Genomic DNA, 22,382 nt, shown 5'->3' with positions numbered 1-22,382 from the left:
TGGCCTTGTAGAAGAGACGAACTTACCAATTAACGCTGCCAGACACTCGGAGCGCCTCTTGACCCTTTGTGCTTGTCCAAACTGTCATCTGTGTTCTTAGCTGCCCTCAGGAGATTAGAATGTGTCAAGTCCTGTCAGTGCCCCAGACAGGGGAGATAGAAGCCAGCCCCTTGAGGTGCAGCTGGAGACGTTGGGGCATTAAATGTGTGTTCCAGTTTATTCTATCCTCAAGGAAAAGCTGGGAGCATGTGTTTATCCTCCAGTTGCTCTGCAAAAAGCTGGACAGAGGATCTGTGGCAAGTACCTGCACTCGTGTTTAAACTGCACACTCCTGCATGCATTGTTTTGCTCTTGTCACACCCAGGGGCCTAGCGAATGCTGACTCCTCTCTGCTTAGAGATGGACAGGTTGGAAGCTTGGCGCTATCTGTCGAGCAAACGAGTGGGAGCCGCTGTGGAAGTGCTCACCTGCCTGTTCAGGGTCTCAGAGGAGCACTGGTTTCCTGCTCTGTCAGCTCCCACATGCGTGGAAACCCCAGGGCAGCAGCTGCCCATGTGCAGACAGACTCCTTCTAGGGAGAAAGTAGGAGCCGGGCCTTTTTCCCTTTTCACCCTGCACTGGGCCTGGGAGGATGTTTTTTGGTCTCTCTGCCCCTGTGGGACTCACAAATACAGAGCCTCTCAACTCCCAAAGCTCGGGGATTGAGGAGCTAGTCCTTCATTTGAGAGGGGTAAATGTTGTGTACTCAGTGTGTGAGGTTAGAGACCTGATTTTATCATGGAGCAGGGGGTAGGAGAAGGCGTGGGACTTGCCCACACACCTGTCCAGACTCCTGGAAATCTATTGTTTACCTGCCCATTGGCTCCAGGTGCAGGCTAGTTATTACTAGAAGCCCATCCCTCGGGCAACAGCTAGGAGAGCCCGCAGACATACCCTTCCAGGGAGAAACTGGGAGCCTGGCATTTCTGCCTGTTTGTGCTGAGCGCAGGAGCACAGCTGCTGGAAGAGCTCACATGCCCATTTAAAACTGCCTCTTTGCCCTCTGTGGTCGCAGAGGATTCATAACTGCTGACCCATGTCTGCTCCCAGAGCTAGGTGAGCTAGCAGCCAAGCTCTTGAGTGGGCACTGCAAAAGCTGGGGCTGCCTATGTGTGGTCCAAACCCTCGCCTCTCCAGGAGAAAGCTGGGTGCAGGGATTCCTTTCCGACAGTAAGGTACTGTGCCTACGGTGGGGCTTGTGGTGCGAGTGCTCAGCTTTTCCAAGCCATTGCGATGTGGAAGTTTTCTCCATTGCCCCCTGTGCAGGCCTCTCTCAGCTGGTATCTGGGTTTCTTTCTGAGGGAGTTGATTTGTGTGTAGATAGGAGTTTTTCTGTGTGTCCACGGGAGAAGGGAGCACCAGGAGCCTCCTTCTCTACCATCTCGCTTGTGTAACCTCTGTGATTCTTTCTATACATAGTTGAATTTGATTCACTAATACTTTGTTGAGGAATTTTGCATTTATGTTCACAAGAGATACTGGTTTCTAGGTTTTTTCTGATAACGTCTGTCTGGTTTTGGTATTAGGATAATGCTGGCCTCAGAGAATGAGTTAGGAAGTGTTCTCTCTGCTTTTGTCTTCTGGAAGAGGTTCTAGGGAACTGGTATAATTTTTCCCATAAATGTTTGGAAGAACCCATCGTTCACTAGTGAACCCATCTGGGTGGAACTGAGTACCCCCATTCTCTAAGAGATAGTTCCATTAGTTTTCTTATGATTTCTTTTCACTTCTCCTCTTCCCATCCCTCACCCCTCACCATGGCCGTGTTTCCTGTTTCCTGTTAGCTCTTTAGAAATGCAAATATCACCTTTCTCCTACCCGTCTCCAGACATTCCCTGCTGGGCAAAAGGAAGAATCTGTAAATGGAGGTAGGCTGATGGAGGTTTGACTGAGAACAGGGCAAGTTCTTCCAGCTCATCTTTCCTGAGACTTGGCAGTAGATTTGCAGCCCCAAGCATACCCACCAGGGAACCCTCCCTGCCAGGGGTGGCCTCGAAACTTCCACCTTCTAGGGGTTTGTCTTTCACCCACTAGGAAGGCATGGAGAAAGCATGCCCACTCAGCCACTTTTACAATTTACTTCTGCCCAGGAAGGCGCCAGCTCAGCTGGGTACGTAATAACTGCCCGATAGAAAACTGCCATTGCTCACCCCCCCACCCCACAACACACCTGATGAAAATGCCCCTTTTTCCTCCAAAGGAGAAATGGCACATTAAAAGGCAGGCTGCGTCGTGCTCCTTCCTCCAAGCTGGCTTCAGAATAAATTCACGTTTGTGTATAAAGCCTTCTTTTGTATCACATTTTTTTTTTGTAGCAGAGTTAGTTGAACTGTACACGCAGTGAGCAGCTGACCAGCTTTTCGGCTGCAGAGGCACTATGTTCAACTTTCCTTCCGTTCTCAGTCTGGAGAAGCTCAATCAACCTATTTCCAGGTGTATGGATTCTTTCTTTTGCCAGCTCTAATCTGCTGTTGACCTCCTCTAGTACATTTTTCATTTCAGTTATTGTTCTCCTCAACGCAAGAATTTCTGCTTTGAGTTTTTTCTTTATTGATACTCTTTATTTGTTGAGGCAGCATTTTCGTACTTTCTTTTACTTCTTTTTTTTTTTTTTTTTTTTGAGACGGAGTCTCGCTCTGTCGCCCAGGCTGAGAGTGCAGTGGCGCGATCTCGGCTCACTGCAAGCTCCGCCTCCCGGGTTTATGCCATTCTCCTGCCTCAGCCTCCTGAGTAGCTGGGACTACAGGCACCCGCCACCACGCCTGGCTAATTTTTTGTATTTTTAGTAGAGACGGGGTTTCACCGTGGTCTCGATCTCCTGACCTTGTGATCCGCCCGCCTCAGCCTCCCAAAGTGCTGGGATTACAGGCATGAGCCACCGCGCCCGGCTCTTTTACATCTTTTGACATGGTTTTCTTTAGTTCTTTGAACATATTATAACAGCTAAAGTCTTTGTTTAGTAAAGCCAACATCTAGGGCTTCTCAGTGAAAGGTTCTACTGATTGCTGTCTTCCTGTACGTGGCCATAGTTTTCCGTTTCATTGTGTGTCTTGTCTCTTTTGTTGGAAAATGAACATTTTAGATAATGTAAAGTGGCAACACTGGACATCAGAGATGCCCACACCAGGGTTTCTTGTTGTTGCTGTTTGATTGTTACTGGGCAGTTTATGATTCTGTATTTGCCTTCATTGCTTTCTTGCACGTGGCCTTGTGGTCAGCCAGAGGGGAGGGATTGGAGCCCTTTCGGGTCTTACCTGGGCATGCGCCTGGCCTTCTAGATCCTTAGGAATGTATCAGTGCTTTTCAAAGTCCCTGTGGACATCTCATTCCCCAGGCTGAGTGCAGTGGTGACATCACAGCTCACTGTAGCCTCAACATCCTGGGTTTCAGTGATCCTCCTGCTTCAGCCTCCCAAGTAGCTCTGACTACAGGTGCGCACCACTATGCTCAACTAATTTTTAAAATTTTTTATAGAGACGGAGTCTTGCTTTGTTGCCCAGGCTGGTCTCAAACTCCTGAGTTCAAGCGATCCTCCCACTTTGGCCTCCTGAAGTGTTAAGATTATAGGCATGAATCACTACACCTGGCACTGGAGCTTCAGTTTCAAGAGGCGTTCTCAAAAATCAATACCAAACTTACTGTTCATTTATTGATCACCTCTTATGTAGTGCCACCTTAGCCTTGCAGTGGGGTGGAGGGCTAGGACGAGACAAAATGGTGAGTATTCATGTATGTCTAGATACCAGGGCATGAGAAGCAACTCTGAAGACCTCACTAATTGGCTGTTCCTTTTCTCTGTGGCCAGTGTTTGTCCAGCATGATGCTGCCCAACTCTACCTCAAACTCTGGAACCTGATCAAGGACCAGATTACTGATGTGCACTTGGTAAGAACCTAGAACCAGAGCACTCGGAAGCTTAAGATGCTCCTCATTTAACTCATTCAGCTGTTGTTCCTGTAGTGTGTAGAGGAATAAGAGACGTAATCCACATAAAACACTTATCACAGTTTCATATTATTATTATTATTATTATTTTGAGACGGAGTCTGGCTCTGTCGCCCAGGCTGGAGTGCAGTGGCCAGATCTCAGCTCACTGCAAGCTCCACCTCCCGTGTTCACGCCATTCTCCTGCCTCAGCCTCCCGAGTAGCTGGGACTACAGGCGCCCGCCACCGAGCCTGGATAGCTTTTTTGTATTTTTTAGTAGAGACGGGGTTTCACCGTGTTAGCCAGGATGGTCTCGATCTCCTGACCTCGTGATCCACCCGTCTCGGCCTCCCAAAGTGCTGGGATTACAGGCTTGAGCCACTGCGCCCGGCCCATAATATTGTTACTGGTATTATTTTGCACCTGTGTGAGTAGGACACACAGCATTAGTGGCTACCATTTCTAGAGCTTCTGTCTCTTGGCTCCACCTTCTGGCAATTGGCCTGACCTGGCTTATGGTGGTGTTCCCATCTCACCTCTCTGCTCTCCCTCTTGCAGGTGGAGAGGCTGCAGGCCCTGTATATGATCCGGGTGAAGGACTCCTTGATTTGCCTCGACTGTGCCGTGGAGAGTAGCAGAAACAGCTGCATGCTTACCCTTCCACTGTCTCTTTTTGATGTGAACTCAAAGCCCCTGAAGACACTGGTAAGGGGATTCTCTTGGTATTTGCTGCCCCCGTATGTGTTAGTCCATTTCTGTTGTGATAACTCAATATCTGAGACTAGGTAATTTATTTCTTACAGTTCTGGAGGCTGGGAAGTCTTGGTTGAGAGGCTGCACCAAGTGAGGGCCTGCCTGCTGGTGGGGACTCTCAGAGTCCTGAGGCGAGGCAGTGCAGGGCATCACATGGCGAGTGCAGTGCAGGGCATCACATGGCGAGTGCAGTGCAGGGCATCACATGGCAAGGGGGCTGAGCGTGCTAATGTGCCAGCTCGAGTCTCTCTTCCTATTCATATGAAGCCACCAGTCCCACTCCCAGGATAACCCATTAACCCTTTAATCCATGAGTGGATTAATTCATTCATGAAGGCTGTGCCCCTCATGACGCAATAACCCCCGCTTGTTTTTTGGAGACAGAGTCTTCCTCTGTCACCCAGGCTGAAGTGCAGTGGCACAATCTCAGCTCACTGCAACCTCCGCCTCTGGTGTTCAAGCGATTCTCCCGCCTCAGCCTCCCAAGTAGCTGGGATTACAGGGGCCCGCCACCATGCCCAGCTAATTTCTGTATCCTTAGTAGAGATGGGGTTTCACCATGTTGGCCAGGCTGGTCTGAAACTCCTGACTTCAAGTGATCCACCTGCTTCAGCCTCCCTGGGATTACAGGCATGAGCCACCTTGCCCTCCCCAATTATCTCTCTTTTTTTTTTTTGAGACAGAGTCTTGCTCTGTCACCCAGGCTGGAGTGCAGTGGCCGGATCTCAGCTCACTGCAAGCTCCGCCTCCTGGGTTTACGCCATTCTCCTGCCTCCCAAGTAGCTGGGACTACAGATGCCCGCCACCTCGCCTGGCTATTTTTTTGTATTTTTTCGTAGAGACGGGGTTTCACCATGTGAGCCAGGATGGTCTCGATCTCCTGACCTCGTGATCCTCCCGTCTCGGCCTCCCAAAGTGCTGGGATTACAGGCTTGAGCCACTGCGCCCGGCCTCCTCAATTATCTCTCAAAGGCCCCACCTTTCCATATAGCCACATTGGGGATTGAGTTTCAACATGGGTTTTGGGGAAACCATCGAACCACACAACACAGTGTGACCAACTCCCTCTTGCCTCTCTGATCTATCTCTGGCTTCTGAAAAGTCACTTATTTCATTTTTATGGTCTGGCCAATTTCTCCTTTGTTTTGGCAAAAATGCTTTTCCCTCCTACCTCCACCTCCCTCATACTGCTCCCTTAGTAGGAGCCTCGTCCTGTTTTGTTCCTCCAGTCAGCAGGTGCCCTTTGAGATCCTGCCAAATGGACCACACCAGACCAGGCATTAAGGGGGATATGAGGAGAACCAGAAGACAAGCTGAAACCCTCAGCTGCAAAGTGTGGGGAGGCTGTACCTGATACAGTTTGGGTTTGTGTCCCTGCCCAAGAATCTCCTGTTCAATTATAATCCCCAGGGTTGGAGGTAAAGTCTGGTGGAAGGAGATTGGACCATGGGGGAGGTTTTCTCATGAATGGTTTGGCACCATGCCCCACGGTACTGTGTTTGTGACAGTGAGTGAGTTCTCATGAGATCTGGTTGTTTAGAAGTGTGGAGCCATGGCCGGGCGCGGTGGTTCAAGCCTGTAATCCCAGCACTTTGGGAGGCTGAGGTGGGTGGATCACCTGAGGTCAGGAGTTTGAGACCAGCCTGGCCAACATGATAAAATACAAAAATTAGCTGGGCGTGGTGGTGCAGCCTGTAGTCCCAGCTACTTGGGAGGCTGAGGCAGGAGAATCGCTTGAACCCAGGAGGTGGAGGTTGCAGTGAGTTGAGATCTCACCACTGCACTCCAGCTCCCCACTCGCTCTCTACCTACTTCTCCCATGTAAGACGCCTGCTCCTGCTTGGCCTTCCACCATAATTGGGAGCTTCCGTGGCCTCCCCAGAAGCAGATGCTGCCATGCTTCTGGTCAGCCTGCGGAACCATGAGCCAATTAAACTTCTTTTCTTATAAATTACCCAGTCTTAGCTATTGTCTCACAGCAGTGTGAGAACAGAAGAATAGAGTACTCTAGGTGGGGAAATACCAACACTGCTTTTTCCCTGTTCTCTTGGGTGGGACAGGAGGACGCCCTGCACTGCTTCTTCCAGCCCAGGGAGTTATCAAGCAAAAGCAAGTGCTTCTGTAAGAACTGTGGGAAGAAGACCCGTGGGAAACAGGTACTCATACCCTAGATCAGACTCAGCTGTCCCTCGGTTCACATGGGGGATTGGTTCCAGGACCCCTGTGTGTACCAAAATCCACACACCCTCAAGTCACACCCAGTCGGCCCTGTGGAACCCAAGCATAGGAAAAGTCAGTCCCTCATCTATGCGGTTGTGCATCTGGGATACTGTATTTTTGATGAGCGTTTGGTTGCAGATGTGGAACTGTGCCTATTGGGGAGGGCAGACTGTATTTATTTACAACAGTTTGTGTATAAGTGGACCCACACGGTTGAAACCCGGACTGCTCAGGGGTCACCTGTCCTTCACTAGTCTGGGGTTGCCCCCTGTGGATTTCCTGATAGAATCATCAGAGGCCCTGAGGACACCCCATGGTGGGTGAGAAAGGGAATCTGGGTCTGGCTAGTATCTGGGACGCTGGGGTTCTGATATCTAGAGCCGTGGATGTGGCTTCTTATGGTTGCATCACTGAGAGGGACCAGAGGAGGGATCCAGAGAGCAGCCGTAAGGGCATTTCCCTGGGGGCGAGACCAGCTCCCTGGAGCAGGTGCCATGGCTCCCCTGGTCCTGGCGCCTGTGCAGAGCCCTGTGCCCTTGTGCCTCTCGTGGGGGGCCACATGGTGGTAGAATAGCCAGGTTTTGCATTATTCTCAGAGGAGCTCAGCAGATTCAGTGCACAGGAGCCTTAAACTCCATGATGTCACCCTGCTTCCCTCTTTTTGGGAAGAACGCATCACTAGCCCTGACATTTCTCTGACTCTCCCATTCCAAGTGGACTTCATCTCCAGAGTGATTTTGCTTTTTCAGGTCTTGAAGCTGACCCATTTGCCCCAGACCCTGACAATCCACCTCATGCGATTCTCCATCAGGAATTCACAGACAAGAAAGATCTGCCACGCCCTACACTTCCCCGAGAGCTTGGATTTCAGTCAGGTCCTTCCGATGGAGCGAGAGCCCTGTGATGCTGAGGAGCAGGTGGGATCCTCCCGACCTCCTGGCCGTCCTGCCTCTCCCCAGACGCCTCATCCTTTCCATTTTCCCTTCCTTCACCCCCAGTCTGCTGGGAGCCACCTGTTCCTTAGAGACTGTCCCCAACCTCTAAAGACTTTCTTTTTTCTAAATATTGGATTTGTGTTCATGTGCCTCACAGCACTGAGGGACGGAATCCAGAATTCAGTAGGCTCCTTTGGAAATAAGGTGGAATACATAGAAATGCATAGGCAAACATGTCATTGTGGGTTCTTAGTACCAACCAAACTTTCTTCCTCAAATGGCCTGTGCCCACTTTGAGGATAATCATAAAGTAGCCAGTTGACTGGACCACATTTAATCAGAGTAAAGTTTAATTCACTTGTCCTGAGATAATAACTTACTGAGAGATTCTGAGAAAAAAAGAGACACAAGGCCAGGCAATGTGGCTCATGCCTGTGATCCCACACCTCGAAAGGCTGAGGCAGGAGGATTGCTTGAGCCCAGGAGTTCGAGACTAGCCTGGGCAACATAATGAGACCCCATGTCTCAAAAAAAAAAAAAAAAAAAAAAAATGAGCTGGGTGTGGTAGCACAAACCTTTAGTTCCAGCTACTTGGGAGGCTGAAGCAGGAGGATCACTTGAGCCCAGGAGTTTGAGGCTGCAGTGAACTGTGATCTATCACTGTACTCCAGCCTGGGTGACAGCACAAGACTCTGTCTCTAAAAACAAAACAAAACGGCCGGGCGCGGTGGCTCAAGCCTGTAATCCCAGCACTTTGGGAGGCCGAGACGGGCGGATCACGAGGTCAGGAGATCAAGACCATCCTGGCTAACCCGGTGAAACCCCGTCTCTACTAAAAAATACAAAAATCTAGCCGGGCGAGGTGGCGGGCGCCTGTAGTCCCAGCTACTCGGGAGGCTGAGGCAGGAGAATGGCGTGAACCCGGGAGGCGGAGCTTGCAGTGAGCTGAGATCCGGCCACTGCACTCCAGCCTGGGCGACAGAGCGAAACTCCGCCTCAAAAAAAAAAAAAAAAAAAAAAAAAAAAAAAAAAAAAAAAAAACAAAACAAAACAAGAAAAACTTAAAAAAAAAAAAAAAGACACAAATATCTTTTTTCCATAGATTTGAAACGCTACATAGCAAATTTTGTATTCCCACATGTACGGGTCTATTTTTGGAGTGTCTCTTCTGTTTTATTGGTCTGTTTGGCTATTTATGCTGTAGAACCATGGCATTTAGAAAATTAAGGCCTGATAATATGTTATAATAGCTCCTATTATAACATGATTTCTTTACCTACTTAGGCCGTGTATGTTTCATGGGATTCTCTTTTTCTTTCCTTCTAGTTCTTTTTATTTCTACCTGCAGATTCTGCCCGATGAAGTATATTTAAAATTGTTTTTCACTTAAAAAAGACTTTTTTGGCTGGGTGCAGTGGGTCATGCCTGTAATCCCAGCTCTTTGGGAGGCCAAGAGAATTGCTGGAGTCCAGAAGTCAAGCCCTGCTGGACACCAAAGCAAGACTCCATCTTCTTGCAACAACAACAAAAAAGACTTTGTTATGGAACATTACAAATAGATACCAGGGTGTGTAGTGAAGGAAGAATTAGACAGTGAATCCTCGTTGTAACAGTTACCAAACTCGTGGCAGGTCTTGCTTGTCCTATAACCCACCCTCTTGTTTCACCCAACCCTGTACTGGATTTTTTCTGAAGCAAATCCCAGACTTCATACTATTTCATTTGTAAACACTTTGTTATGTGTCCCTAAAGAATAAGCACTCAAAAGATAACCATCTCCATCTCGTAATTCCTTAACAGCATCAAATATCTGGTCAACGTTTAGACTTCCTGACTGTTGTATAATCTATGTGGTTTGTTTGAATCTAGATGCAGACAATGCCTACACTTTACATTTGGTTAAGTTTCTTTCTTTTCTTAAGTTCCTTTTAGATTTCTGCTCCTTTTCGTTTCCTTGCAGTTGATTCGGTTGAATATTTTTTCAATATGCCAGCACTGGCTGGTTGGTATCATTCAGCATGTTCCTCTAACCCTTTTATTACTTGTAAACTAATATTTAGATACAGATATTCCCTGCATTTTGTAAAGTCCTGCACAAAGTCTGCAGATGAAAATAGGGATAATTCCAGCCTCCACTGTGGGTGACCCAGCTTTGCATGTGCCACCCTTGCCGTCTGTCTCCCCTCCGCCTACAAAAGACTTTTAGCTGGGTACGGTGGTTCAGGTTAGGGCCATGCCTGGGCTTGTGGAGAAACAGAACTGTGTTCTGATGACCCCACCCCTCCCAGGGGAAAGTTCTAATCTTGCCTTGGCTTTGGGGGCCTCTCTCGTGACCTCCTGCCTTCCATCTCCTGTGTGCTCTGCTCTGCCAAGCTGCTGAGCCTTCGCAGTTCAGGATCCACACTCAGGAAAGCTCCTCCTGGAGGGTGCCCACCGGCCGTGGGTCAGGACTGTTTTCTAATACTCGGAAGTCCCAGAGTCGGGCCTAGGGTGGGCAGGTATAAATGTGTGAGGCAGTCATGTTTGTGGCGGTGGGTGAACTGTCTCGTGCCTGTCTCGTTCCAGCCTGGAGGGCAGTATGAGCTTTTCGCTGTGATTGCGCACGTGGGAGTGGCAGACTCCGGTCATTACTGTGTCTACATCCGGAACGCTGTGGATGGAAAATGGTTCTGCTTCAATGACTCCAATATTTGCTTGGTGAGAAACATCATCCACAATTGCCTCCTGCCCTGGATTGGCCACCTCTAGCAAATGCTGGGCCCAGGACTGCGTGGGTCTCTGAGATCAAGACACACTGTGGTCCTGCTGTCTCGGTGTGGGGCCTTTGATGAGGGTTCAAGCCTTTTTCGGCCTGAAGTCCCCATGTGGTTTGTACCTCTGTAAGGGTTCACTTCCCTCCATTTCTAAGTGTTTGGTGCTCTTGGCTCATGCCCTGCGGCTTCCTGCTTCGTGGGAAACGTCTAGAGAGCAAGGAGAGTTAGAAATATGTAAGTTAGGCCTCTGGGAGAAGCATGACCAAGTTTAAACACAGGGACGAGGGCGCTAAAAAGACTTCATTGCATATGACGTCCTGCTGCTGATGCTCCAGGCTCTTGGGAGTTGCTAGAGGTGGGCTTGTCTGGAGGATGAGGGGTACATTGTAGCACCCTGTCCTCTGTGGGTGCTTGTGTCAGCTGGCTGCTTGACCCCGTTTGTTTCTGATTTCCAGGTGTCCTGGGAAGACATCCAGTGTACCTACGGAAATCCTAACTACCACTGGTAAGAAACGGATTTGGGTAATGGGAGCGTGATGAGCTCACATAGGGTCCTTGGAGCTGCGTGAAACGCCTGATGGCTCACTGTCCGCCTCATCTCCAGCACTCACCCCACCACCCCATGCTTGCCTCACACGTCACACTCCAGGAATATTAAAGTACAAGTAGCTCAAACAGCCGTGCCCTCCATCTCCCCTCTGCCGTGCACGCGCACTTCCTGGCTGTATTGTCCTCTCCTCGTTTACCATCTAGGCCAACTCCCCGCTCATACTTCATACTCATGGTCTTTTCCTACCCTGTAAAGCCTTTACTGATTCACCCAGATTCGTGGGGGCTTCTTGCACGTGTTTTGTTTTTTGTTTTTTTTGACGGAGTCTCGCTTTGTTGCCAGGCTGGAGTGCAGTGGCGCAGTCTTGGCTCACTGCAGCCTCCACCTCCCAGGTTCAAGCGATTCTCCTTCCTCAGCCTCCTGAGTAGCTGGGACTACAGGTGCGTGCCAACAGGCCCAGCTAATTTTTTTTTTTGTATTTTCAGTAGAGATGGTGTTTCACCATGTTGGCCAGGATGGTCTCAATCTCTTGACCTCATGATCCGTCCACCTCAGCCTCCCAAAGTGCTGGGATTACAGGCACGAGCCACCACACCTGGCCTTCTTATATGCTTTTATTGCATTTAAGCATACCTCTTTTGCAGCAAAGATCATTTTTTTTTTAAATTTTATTTTCAGAGATGGAGTCTTGCTTTGTTGCCCAGGCTGGAGCACTGTGGTGTGATCACAGCTCACTGCAGCCTTGAACTCCTGGGCACAGGCGATCCTCCCACCTCAGCCTCCTGAATAGCTGGGACTACAGGCATGCACCACCATACCTGGCACATCTTTAAAAAACGTTTGTAGAGGTGAGGTCTCACTATGTTGCCAGGCTTGTCTCAAACTACTGGGCTCAAGCCATCCATCCATTTCACCCTCCCAAAGTGCTTGGATTACAAGCATGTGCACCGTGCCTGGCCATCACACTGTTTTCTTTTTTTTTTTTTTGAGACAGAGTCTCGCTCTGTCGCCCATGCTGGAGTGTAATAGCAGGATCTTGGCTCACTGCAAGCTCCGTCTCGTGGGTTCACACCATTTTCCTGCCTCAAACTCCCACGTAGCTGGGACTACAGGCACCCGCCACCACGCTTGGCTAATTTTTTGTATTTTTAGTGGAGATGGGGTTTCACCAGGTTAGCCAGGATGGTCTCGATCTCTTGACCTCATGATCTACCCGCCTCGGCTTCCCAAAGTGCTGGAATTACATGCGTGAGCCACCGCACCTGGTCAATAAATATTTTTATAATCATTAACTACTGAGGAGAAGCTGGAGAGAAAAAAGGTGGATGAAGTTAAAGCAGAGAGACTTTGTAAGTTTCTTGGCTGAGCTTTGAGATTGTGTATCAGAGATGCTATTGGAGGTGATTTTCAGCTGCAGAGATAGGCCTGGTCATTTGAAAAATAACGGATTAGGTGAGACTTGCGTTTGAAATCCTCCTCCTACTTTTCATCTTTCTCTCTTGTTTATTCTGAGCATCCGTCTTAGACATCCAATCTTTGTCACTTTGTGGTTGTCATTGATTTCCCTATTATTGAGATCAGAGGTTGGCCGACTTTCTCTGTAAAGGGTTGGAGAGAAAGTATTTCAGACTTTGTGATCTGTACAGTGTCTGTTGCAACCACTTAGCTCTGCCCTGTAGAGCAAAAGCAACCATAGACAGTGTGTGGGCAGAGGAGCATGGCTGGGGTCTAGTTAAATTTATTTGCAAAAAGAGGCTTGGAGACTGGGTGTGAGCTCACACCTTTAATCCCAGCACTTTGGGAGGCCAAGGCGGGAGGATCACTTTAAGCCAGGAGTTCACGACTAGCCTGGGCAATAAAGCAAGACTCCATCTCTACAAAAATTAAAAGTTATTATAGCTAGGCATGGTGGTACACACCCCTAGTCCTAGCTACTCAGGAAGCTAAAACAGACAGAAGGATCAGTTGAGCCCAGGAACACGAGGCTGCAGTGAGCTACTATTGTGCCATTGCACTCCAACCTGGTGACAGAGCAAGAACCGGTCTCGTCAAAAAGTAAACAAAAGGCCGGGCACAGTGGCTCACCCCTGTAATCCCAGCACTTTGGGAGACTGAGGTGGGCAGATCATGAGGTCAGGAAATTGAGACCATCCTGGCTAACACGGTGAAACCCTGTCTCTACTAAAAATACAAAAAGTTAGCCGGGCATGGTAGCGGGCTCCTGTAGTCCCAGCTACTCGGGAGACTGAGGAGGGAGAATCATTTGAACCTAGGAGGCGGAGGTTGCATTGAGCCAAGATTGCGCCACTGCACTCCAGCCTGGGCGACAGGGCTAGACTCCATTTCAAAAAGAAACAAACAAACAAACAAACACAAACAAAATGTAATGCATATTCTCTCTTATAAATGGGAGCTAAACATTGGGTATTCATTGACTTAAAGATGGCAACAACTGGGAACTGCTGGATGGGGAAGGAGGGAGGGGAGGGGTCAAAAACTAACTGTTGGGAGCATGCTCGTATTCACGTGACAAACCTGCACGTGTGCCCGCTGAATCTAAAATAAAAGTTGAAAGTAGATTTTAAAAACCCCGAGGGGTTGGATTTGGCCTGTAGCTTGTTAACCTCCTCTTTAGATATTAACTAATAGAAATGTAGTGTGGGCCGGGCACGGTGGCTCAAGCCTGTAATCCCAGCACTTTGGGAGGCCGAGACGGGCGGATCACGAGGTCAGGAGATCGAGACCATCCTGGCTAACACGGTGAAACCCCGTCTCTACTAAAAAATACAAAAAACTAGCCGGGTGAGGTGGCGGGCGCCTGTAGTCCCAGCTACTTGGGAGGCTGAGGCAGGAGAATGGCGTAAACCCGGGAGGCGGAGCTTGCAGTGAGCTGAGATCCGGCCACTGCACTCCAGCCTGGGCAACAGAGCGAGACTCCGTCTCAAAAAAAAAAAAAAAAAAAAAGAAAAGAAATGTAGTGTGCATCTTTCCCAGGTTGCCTATTTTGTTCCTCTCCGAGGTGATGGATAGACAAGGTTTGATCCAGCCGCCTGGAAGTTTGCTGACGCTTGTTCTGTCATAGATGAATGAAGCGTTGTTTTCTGATGAAGATTTCATGCCGCTGTGCTGATGTGTCTTCTCTTCTTTCTAGGCAGGAAACTGCGTATCTTCTGGTTTACATGAAGATGGAATGCTAACGGATAGGCCCAAAACCTTCAGAGATTGACACGCTGTCATTTTCCACGCTATCATTTTCCACTCCGTTCCTGGATCTATGGAGTCTTCTGAGTCTTCTAAGAGATTTTGTAATGAGGAGAAGCATCGTTTTCAGACTATATAACTAAGCCTTATTTATAATCAGGGATATTATCAAAATATTTAACAATGAGGGTCCTCAGGTCCTGATCAGTCAGAATGGATGCTTTCAGCAGTGGACTCGGCCATGTGGCTGCTCAGTCCTGGGTGCTCGCTTCTGTGCAAGACGTTAGCCCTTTAGTTAGCAGGCTGTGGGGAGTCCAGCTGCTCCCAGTGGGGAGAGCAGTGGCAGTGGGAGGCATCTGGGGGCCAAAGGTCAGTGGCAGGGGGTATTTCAGTATTTTATAACTGCTATGACCAGACTCGTGTGTACTGGCTGAATATCAGTGCTGTTTGTAATTTTTCACTTTGAGAACCGATGTTAATTCTATATAAATCAAGTGTTTAGTAACTGTTATTCATTTATTCAGCAAATATTTATTGATCACCTATTCTCCATAAGATAGTGTGATAAACACAACCGTGAATGAAGTTATTTTCCACAAAAGGACTTTGCAGTTTTTAATGGGGGGCAGTAGGGCTTGTGCTATAGGAATTCAAAGGCAAGGGAAGTCACTTCTGTCATGCGGCCCTGGGAGAAGGCTCCAGGCTGAAAGGGTTAGGGTGGAGGTCCCCCATAGGGACAACGTACGCAGTGGACTGGCTGCAAAAGGCCATGCTCAGCATTCAGACAGCATCACACACTCAGCTTTTCTCTGCCAGGGAGGCGGGTGGGGAAGGATAGGGATGGGAAGGCAGGTGGAGCTCAGAGTGTGGAGGGGATCCAGCAAGGCTCAGAAGTTTGCACCTGATCCGGTGGTTGCTGAGGAACCCCTGAAGGGGCGAGGAGGAGAGGAGCACTCAGTTGTGTTCTGGTTACACTGATCTGCTGCCGGAGTTAGAGACAAACGTGGTGGGAATGGAAAGCCACACACAGTCACTAGCGCCATTCTGGAGGGAGAATGGATGTGGCTGGTGAGAGAATAGGGACCCAGGGAGAGTCCGGCACCAACCTGGGAGGGGAGCCCGATGGGTGTGGGCACCCCCACTTTACAGATCAAGTGATAGAGACACTCAGATGTTTAACCCCTTGTTCAAGATTCCATACTTGATAAATGGCAGATCAAACTCCTAACATAAAATGTGGGTCATTTCTTTATTATTTTATCTGTATTGGCTAACGATGATTAGCCATGCAAGAATAAATGATTATTGTAAAATCTTCAAACAATGTAGATACGTAGAGAATCCCTTCCTTGGAGCTTGCTCTTGTCAGACAGGTGTGGATGAGCATCCTGGGGTGGCTGTAAAAACTGCCAGAGTCTGGATTGCTTACAGCAGACACACGTGGCCTCCCAGAAACCCACGTTCAAGGTGTCCAAAGGCCTGGCTCCCAGAGGCTCTGGAGGAGCGCCTGTTCCCTGTTTCTCAGCTTCTGCTGGTTGCCAGCAATTGTTGTCCTTCACTCACTCCAGCCACTGCCTCCATCTGGACACAGCCAAAACGGCATATCCTGACGTGCTCAACCTTACAGCCAATATTTAAAAGTATCTGGAACACATAGGGCTATGGGAGCGGCTGTTGGAGAAATTTTCATGAAGGAAGAAAGATTACAACTAAGTTTTAAAATGCTAGTTGTGTTTGTTTTGTCTTGGAGAGGAGGTAAAAGTGGGAGTGAAAATAGGGAGTTTGGTGTAAGGTGGGAAAAGCAAAGGAATCCCGCATGGATGGGCTGAAGGGTGTGATGGGAGAACAGTGAGAAGTACGTTTGGGGAAGCAATTGGAAATAGCAGCTAAGCTTAATCACAATCTATCAAAAGGGGTTTGTTGAAGAATTAACATGTGACTAGGAACAGGGAGGTTGTGGGCTTGTCAGCTCGACAGTGGGCACTCGGCTCCATTAACAAGTGATGCCCGTGTGGACAGACAGAATGATGGACAGACAGAATGATGGGCAGGCAGATGAATGCGTGGGTTTGTTTGTTTGTTTGTTTTTTGAGACGGAGTCTCGCTCTCTCACCTAGGCTGGAGTGCAGTGGCACCATCTCGGTTCACTGCAAGCTCCGCCTCCCTGCTTCACGCCATTCTCCTGCCTCAGCCTCCTGAGTAGCTGGGACCACAGGCACCCGCCACCACACCCGGCTAATTTTTGTTGTATTTTTTAGTAGACGGGGTTTCACTGTGTTAACCAGGATGGTCTCGATCTCCTGACCTCGTGATCCACCTGCCTCAGCCTCCCAAAGTGCTGGGATGACAGGTGTGAGCCACCGTGCCCGGCCAAATGGGCAGGTTTTATGCAAAACGGGTCCACTTGGTTGTTGAGAAGATAGTGTTTTAAAGTTCCATTTTTCCATACTTCGAATAGCTTTTCATTAGCTAAATTTAACCACATACAAAATCACTAAGGCAGACACCCAGAGTTCCCACATGAAAATCAAATGTAAACCAGCTGGGACCTACTTCAACGTGATCATCGAAAGTCAGAAGTTGAGCTCTTTTTTGATGTTTAAAGCCTGTATAATATTCACTGTATTATTATTCAGTGTATTACTATTTCCTTCGTGATAGAAATTTGCTTTGTCCCAACTTTCTATTCTATCAAAACACTGCTACATTGAAAATCCCCATGCACATATTTCTCCTAATTGTGGAAATATTTTACATAAAAGACTCTAGACATGGGATGAAATTCCCAGGTTACTGGAATTTTAAAATAGATGGGTACTCCCAAATTGCCCTCTTTCAAATTCTATGAACTCGTAAGCTTCCAAGTGTTACGGAGTTGCCCATTTTGAGGAATCTGTGCTAAAAGGACCCAACAATGCTGATGACAATGGTCAGGATGGTAAGGAGGCCGGGAAGACAACAGAATGATTTACATCTTAGACAAATCACTGTCGGTGTCTCCACTGGTCCAGCTCTTTCATTCATTCTTGTGCTATCTTTTCCCTTTCACCAAATAAAATCGCTTCTTGACATCACATGAATCCATGCTATGCTTAATGAGTACTGGTTAATAAAATGCCTATGACTAGCAATCTTCATATGTGCAATTAAATATTAACTCAAAAAACACTTCAAATGTAAGCAATTAATAATTAGTGAATGAAAAGTACATCATACCTCAATCAGAAAAAAAATCACACTATTAAAAAGACATTATTTGTGTGATAAAAGAGATTGCCATTTTTGTATTTTTCTATGAGGCTAAAGAAAATTAAGTCAGCTTATACAAGTGAATTTTAAAAGACTTTACGGTGAGCATGGTGGCTCACACCTGTAATCCCAGCACTTTGGGAGGCCGAGGTGGGCGGATCACCTGAGGTCAGGAGTTCAAGACCAGCCTGACCAACATGGTGAAACCTCATTTCTACTAAAAATACAAAAAATTAGCCAGGCATGGTGGCATGCGCCTAGAATCCAGGCTACTTGGGACGCTGAGGCAGGAGAATCCTTTGAACCTGGGAGGCAGAGGTTGCAGTGAGCCAAGATCGCACCATTGCCCTCCAGCTTGGGCAACAAAAGCAAAACTCCATCTCAAAAATAAATAAATAAATAAACAAGCCTGGGCACGGTGGCTCATGCCTGTAATCCTAGCACTTTGGGAGGCTGAGGCAGGTGGCTCACCTGAGGTTGGGAGTTCGAGACCAGCCTGACCAACATGGAGAAACTCCGTCTCTACTAAAAATAGAAAATATTAGCTGGGCATGGTGGCGCACGCCTGTAATCCCAGCTACTTGGGAGGCTGAGGCAGGAGAATTGTTTGAACCCGGGAGGCAGAGGTTGCAGTGAGCCGAGATCGTGCCATTGCACTCCAGCCTGGGCGACAAGAGCGAAACTCCATCTCAAAATACATAAACAAACAAACAAATAAATAAATAATTAAAAATAAAAGTCTTTAACCCAGAATGCTGAGTAAATTGGCCAAAAATGCTAACCTATGCATTTCAATACTATAGGATTCACAAAGATAGAAATAACCAGATGAAATACTTCTGGTATTTCACCTCCCCAACCATATGAGCCAGTGTTTTTTTCTGTGAATAACAAGAACAGCAGAATTTACTTGCCTGTCCATAAGAGGTTACTACTTCTGTGTGTTCCCCTGAAACAGGTGGTGGCTGGGTGAGAAGGGGCAGGAGATGGGGGCTCCAGTATCACGGGCGAGCTTCCTAAACCTCTGCAACTTTCAGCCCCTAAATGGGATGAGCCGTGGGAAGTTTTAGCACAATGCCCAGAACAAAGTAAAGATTTGACACATGGCGCCTCTCTCTGCATTGTTCTGTCATCAGCCACTGTGTCCTGCATGTCCCAGCCCACTGGGGTCTGGCTGTTTCCATTACATGGAGAATGACCCAGAGACTGGCCTCCAGCCACCCTCCTGGCCTTGGTGCTTCTCACTCTGCCACTGGCTCCTCACAGACCAGCCCGGGTGTCCTCAGACATACCACACACTTCACTGTGGGAGTCACGCAGCCCTCACTGCTCCTTCCCCAGGCAGCCACAGGGCTTTCCTCCTCAGGAGGGCTCTGCGAGCACCTGGATGAAGGACCTCTCATCCCTCATCCTCGCTTAATTTTTGTCACAGTTCTCCTTCCTTCCACTCAGTGCAGCACCCACTGATTGATCCTCCATCTTCCCCAAAAGACAAGAACAGCATGAGCAGTAGAGAGTAGATATCCAATGACAGAAAAAATGGTCAACAATTTCTCATTTCCATTTATCATTAATTAAGAAAATGTATCCTGAAGGTCATGTACCTCCTATTGGACTGCTGCATCTTCAGCCTCCTGAATTTCAGCCCAGCACCTTCCTCCCCAGCACAGCAACAGGTCATCCTCAGTCTCCTGGATTTCAGACCAGCACCTTCCTCCCCAGCACAGAAACAGGTCAGCCCTTACCAGCATCCCTCTCTTATTGCTTTTGTGCAGAGCCAGAACAAGGGCCAGACAAGGACTTGGGATTGTCGCCCCCCAACAATCTGTGAAACAATCCTTTACATCACCAACAAAGCACAGCCTTATAAATTGGTGGTCAGTCCCTCCCAACACCTCCGTCACTGTACAGATGGCAGTGCTCCTCCAAGGTTGGCCTTCACAGGCACTGCACCTCTAGGAGCGTGTCCTTACTTTGAGGCCTGGGTGCTCAGTCCATCCTGTCCAATGAGCAAGCCATGGAGAAGGGGGGATTCCAGATTAAGGGGAGACTAGAGAGGCCCCTGCTTTTATGCTGCCCTGTTGGGAAGGCTATTAAAGTACAAAGTGTGAAGCAGTGAAGATATAACATGTTTTCATTACTTAAACCAATACACTCCACAGACTGGAATAATAAGAAATGCTACATCCAAGCTAACTGAATCCAACAGCATATCAAAAAGACAATCCACCACGATCAAGTGTACCAGGGATACAGGGATGGTCTAACATATGCAAGTCAATAAATGTGATATCTCACATAAATAAAATTAAAAATAAAAATTACACGATAATCTGAATAGATGCAGAAAAGATATTTGACAAAATTCAGCATTTCTTTATGATTAAAACCCTCAGCAAAATCAGCATAGAAGGGACATACCTTAAAGTAATAAAAGCCGTCTATGACAAACCCACAGCCAACATTATTCTGAATGGGGAAAAGTTGAAAGCATTCCCCCATGAGGACTGGAACAAGACAAAGATGCCACGTTCACCACTTCTCCTCAACACAGTGCTGTTCACTACAGCGTTGGTTATAAGAGCAAGACTGGAAACAGAACAATGGATACCCAGAGGGGGGTGCTTAAGTAATTTCGGGAATAGTCATAGGGTGCAGTACTTTATAGCTCTGAAACAATACAATGGATTTACATTTGAAAAGTGGAATAACTAAGGTGCATTGCCCAGTGATATATGCAGAGGGGCAGAGGACTTTGTATAAGCACAATCACACATCAGCATGCATGCCAGGTGCATGTTTCTATTTGCACATAGATTGTAGGGATGACATGCAAATGAAAATGTCGACTTGGTGTTTGGAGGTTCAGAGTGGAAGGGAAACTTCCTTGCTAACCTTTTATGATATTTAGAGTTATTTGTAACCGTGAATATGTAATACATTTAGAAATCTTGGTTAATAAGAAAAGCCTCGGTTCCTGGCCTCCTGCTGGCACATGTCAGGTGGACATGGGGTGGTCATGCTAATGTGTGCAAACTGAGAAAAATCCAAGAATGGGACTCTGCTTTTTTCATCATGCAAATAATTATTAATAGAAAGAGTTTGAGGGTTATTTCTCATTGATATACCATGCATATTCTATTAGATAATAATAAATTCTGACATTTGAACTATATTTACAAATAGACATTGAAATATATGGATGAAATATCATGGCTTATACAGGCAATGGCTTTATAGGCATTTTACAAACTGATCATCGTTCCTCATGGCATGGGTCCGTGTGATATTAAGTAGCTTGTTATGCTTGGGAAAGGCAGTGATGACCACAAGAATGACTTCAACTACTAAAGTACAGTGGAGATTTCAACAATGTTTTGTTCAATATTTAATTATTTCGTTGTGCTCCCAGATTTTTTCCCACCCTAATAGCTCTTACCCATATCATGTGGGTCCCATTAACACAGACACCTCCAAATGCACCACTCTTCCATTATATGCAGTCAATTGCTGGTTACCTTGGGCCTACAACAGGGGGAGGGCAGGGGCTGCTTGCCACCTCCTGATCTACAGTAAGAGTCAATGAGCAGTTAAGGGGATACTGAAAACCATTTATCCTGCTGGAGTGAGAAAAATATGGTTTCTTTCAATAGGGTAGTAAAATGCACCTTTTCCAACCTATTTCTATGACTCAAGGCCCATCTCAATTCCAGATGTGGTTAGCCTCAATTCCTGATGCTCACCAAGGTGTGTAATGTCGTCCATGGCCCAGTGCAGAGGAACACAGGTGTTGCCATCAGACTGCCAGGGTCCGATCCTGCCTCCTCACTCACCCTGGGAGATCCCTTTAAGCCAGGAGTCAACAGCAAGATGGAAACATGACTGCTTTTCAAAGTCCTAAAAGTTCAGAGGACGACCATCAATTTCTGCTGCACCCCTGGGCACACACCAGGAGAACTTTGTCTCCAGGTTCAAGTAAGTGCCTGCGAGGGAGTTGTGGCCTCAGATTCTGTTCGCCACAGGTGCCACTTGATGCAACCTCAAACCTCTTCTGCACAATCCCAAGCAGTGCTGACTAGTCCAACCCAAAGGCTGTGATGTTTGGCAGAGGCAGAAGAGAAAAGGCCAGGTGTTCTGGGAAAGATCACCGTTAAATCACACAGCACCCTCCCAGCCCAGAGAGACAGTTCTTACATTATGGCAACAAACTTGGAAAAGACCAAATCCAATTTGATACATATTTCCTTTTTCTTTTTGATTTCATGCCCCCTCCCTCAACCTCCCAAGCAGCATGGATACCCCGAAGGCCCCTGGGAACTCTCTCCCATTGAATCTTACATGGAAAGTAGTTACCTACCTGCAAAATCCTCATCATCAGATATGCTCTCCACAATCAAATCTTTAGAAACACAAACATCAGGATAAGTCATTAGAGAGAGGCCCACCCACTCCTCTGACCCCAGGTGAAGCCCCAGTGCTTCGCACAGGATCCCCTGGTGTTTCCTCTGGGCTCACAGACATCCCTACAGCCTCTCTGAACATTGTTTTATACTTGCAAAATCATTTGCTCTCACCAGACCCCAAATCCTTCTCCCCAAAAAGGGCCCAGAATCAGGTTTCTGTACTCTAGAGACAGCAGTTTTCCCTCAGGAAGTGAGTTATTTCAGGGTACGTACCATTCTTCAGTGCCAATGGCTCCTGCAGTTATAGAAAAGGAAACATTAGGAGGGTGAAATGATGCCATGCACGTCACACA

The 22,382-nt window shown here is 47.6% G+C and overlaps 1 protein-coding gene across 2 annotated transcripts in view; it reads left to right on the top strand.

Annotated features, from left to right (window-relative positions):
- USP18 (ubiquitin specific peptidase 18) overlaps positions 1–15,702 on the top strand; it is a 32,741-nt gene extending 17,039 nt beyond the window's left edge. For both annotated transcript variants that reach the window (XM_073007042.1, XM_073007041.1), the window contains exons 5-11: positions 3,845–3,924; positions 4,524–4,670; positions 6,779–6,874; positions 7,688–7,855; positions 10,439–10,570; positions 11,082–11,131; positions 14,328–15,702. In XM_073007042.1, coding sequence (XP_072863143.1) covers positions 3,845–3,924; positions 4,524–4,670; positions 6,779–6,874; positions 7,688–7,855; positions 10,439–10,570; positions 11,082–11,131; positions 14,328–14,373 — 719 coding nt within the window. In that variant the 3' untranslated portion in view covers positions 14,374–15,702. The remainder of the gene's footprint in view (positions 1–3,844; positions 3,925–4,523; positions 4,671–6,778; positions 6,875–7,687; positions 7,856–10,438; positions 10,571–11,081; positions 11,132–14,327) is intronic.
- Positions 15,703–22,382: the final 6,680 nt, after the last annotated feature.

This window comes from Chlorocebus sabaeus, chromosome 19, assembly GCF_047675955.1.
Source record: "Chlorocebus sabaeus isolate Y175 chromosome 19, mChlSab1.0.hap1, whole genome shotgun sequence".
Classification (NCBI taxonomy): Eukaryota; Metazoa; Chordata; class Mammalia; order Primates; family Cercopithecidae; genus Chlorocebus; species Chlorocebus sabaeus.
Note: the sequence above shows the minus strand (reverse complement) of the source record. Positions and strands in the feature narration are given on the sequence as shown.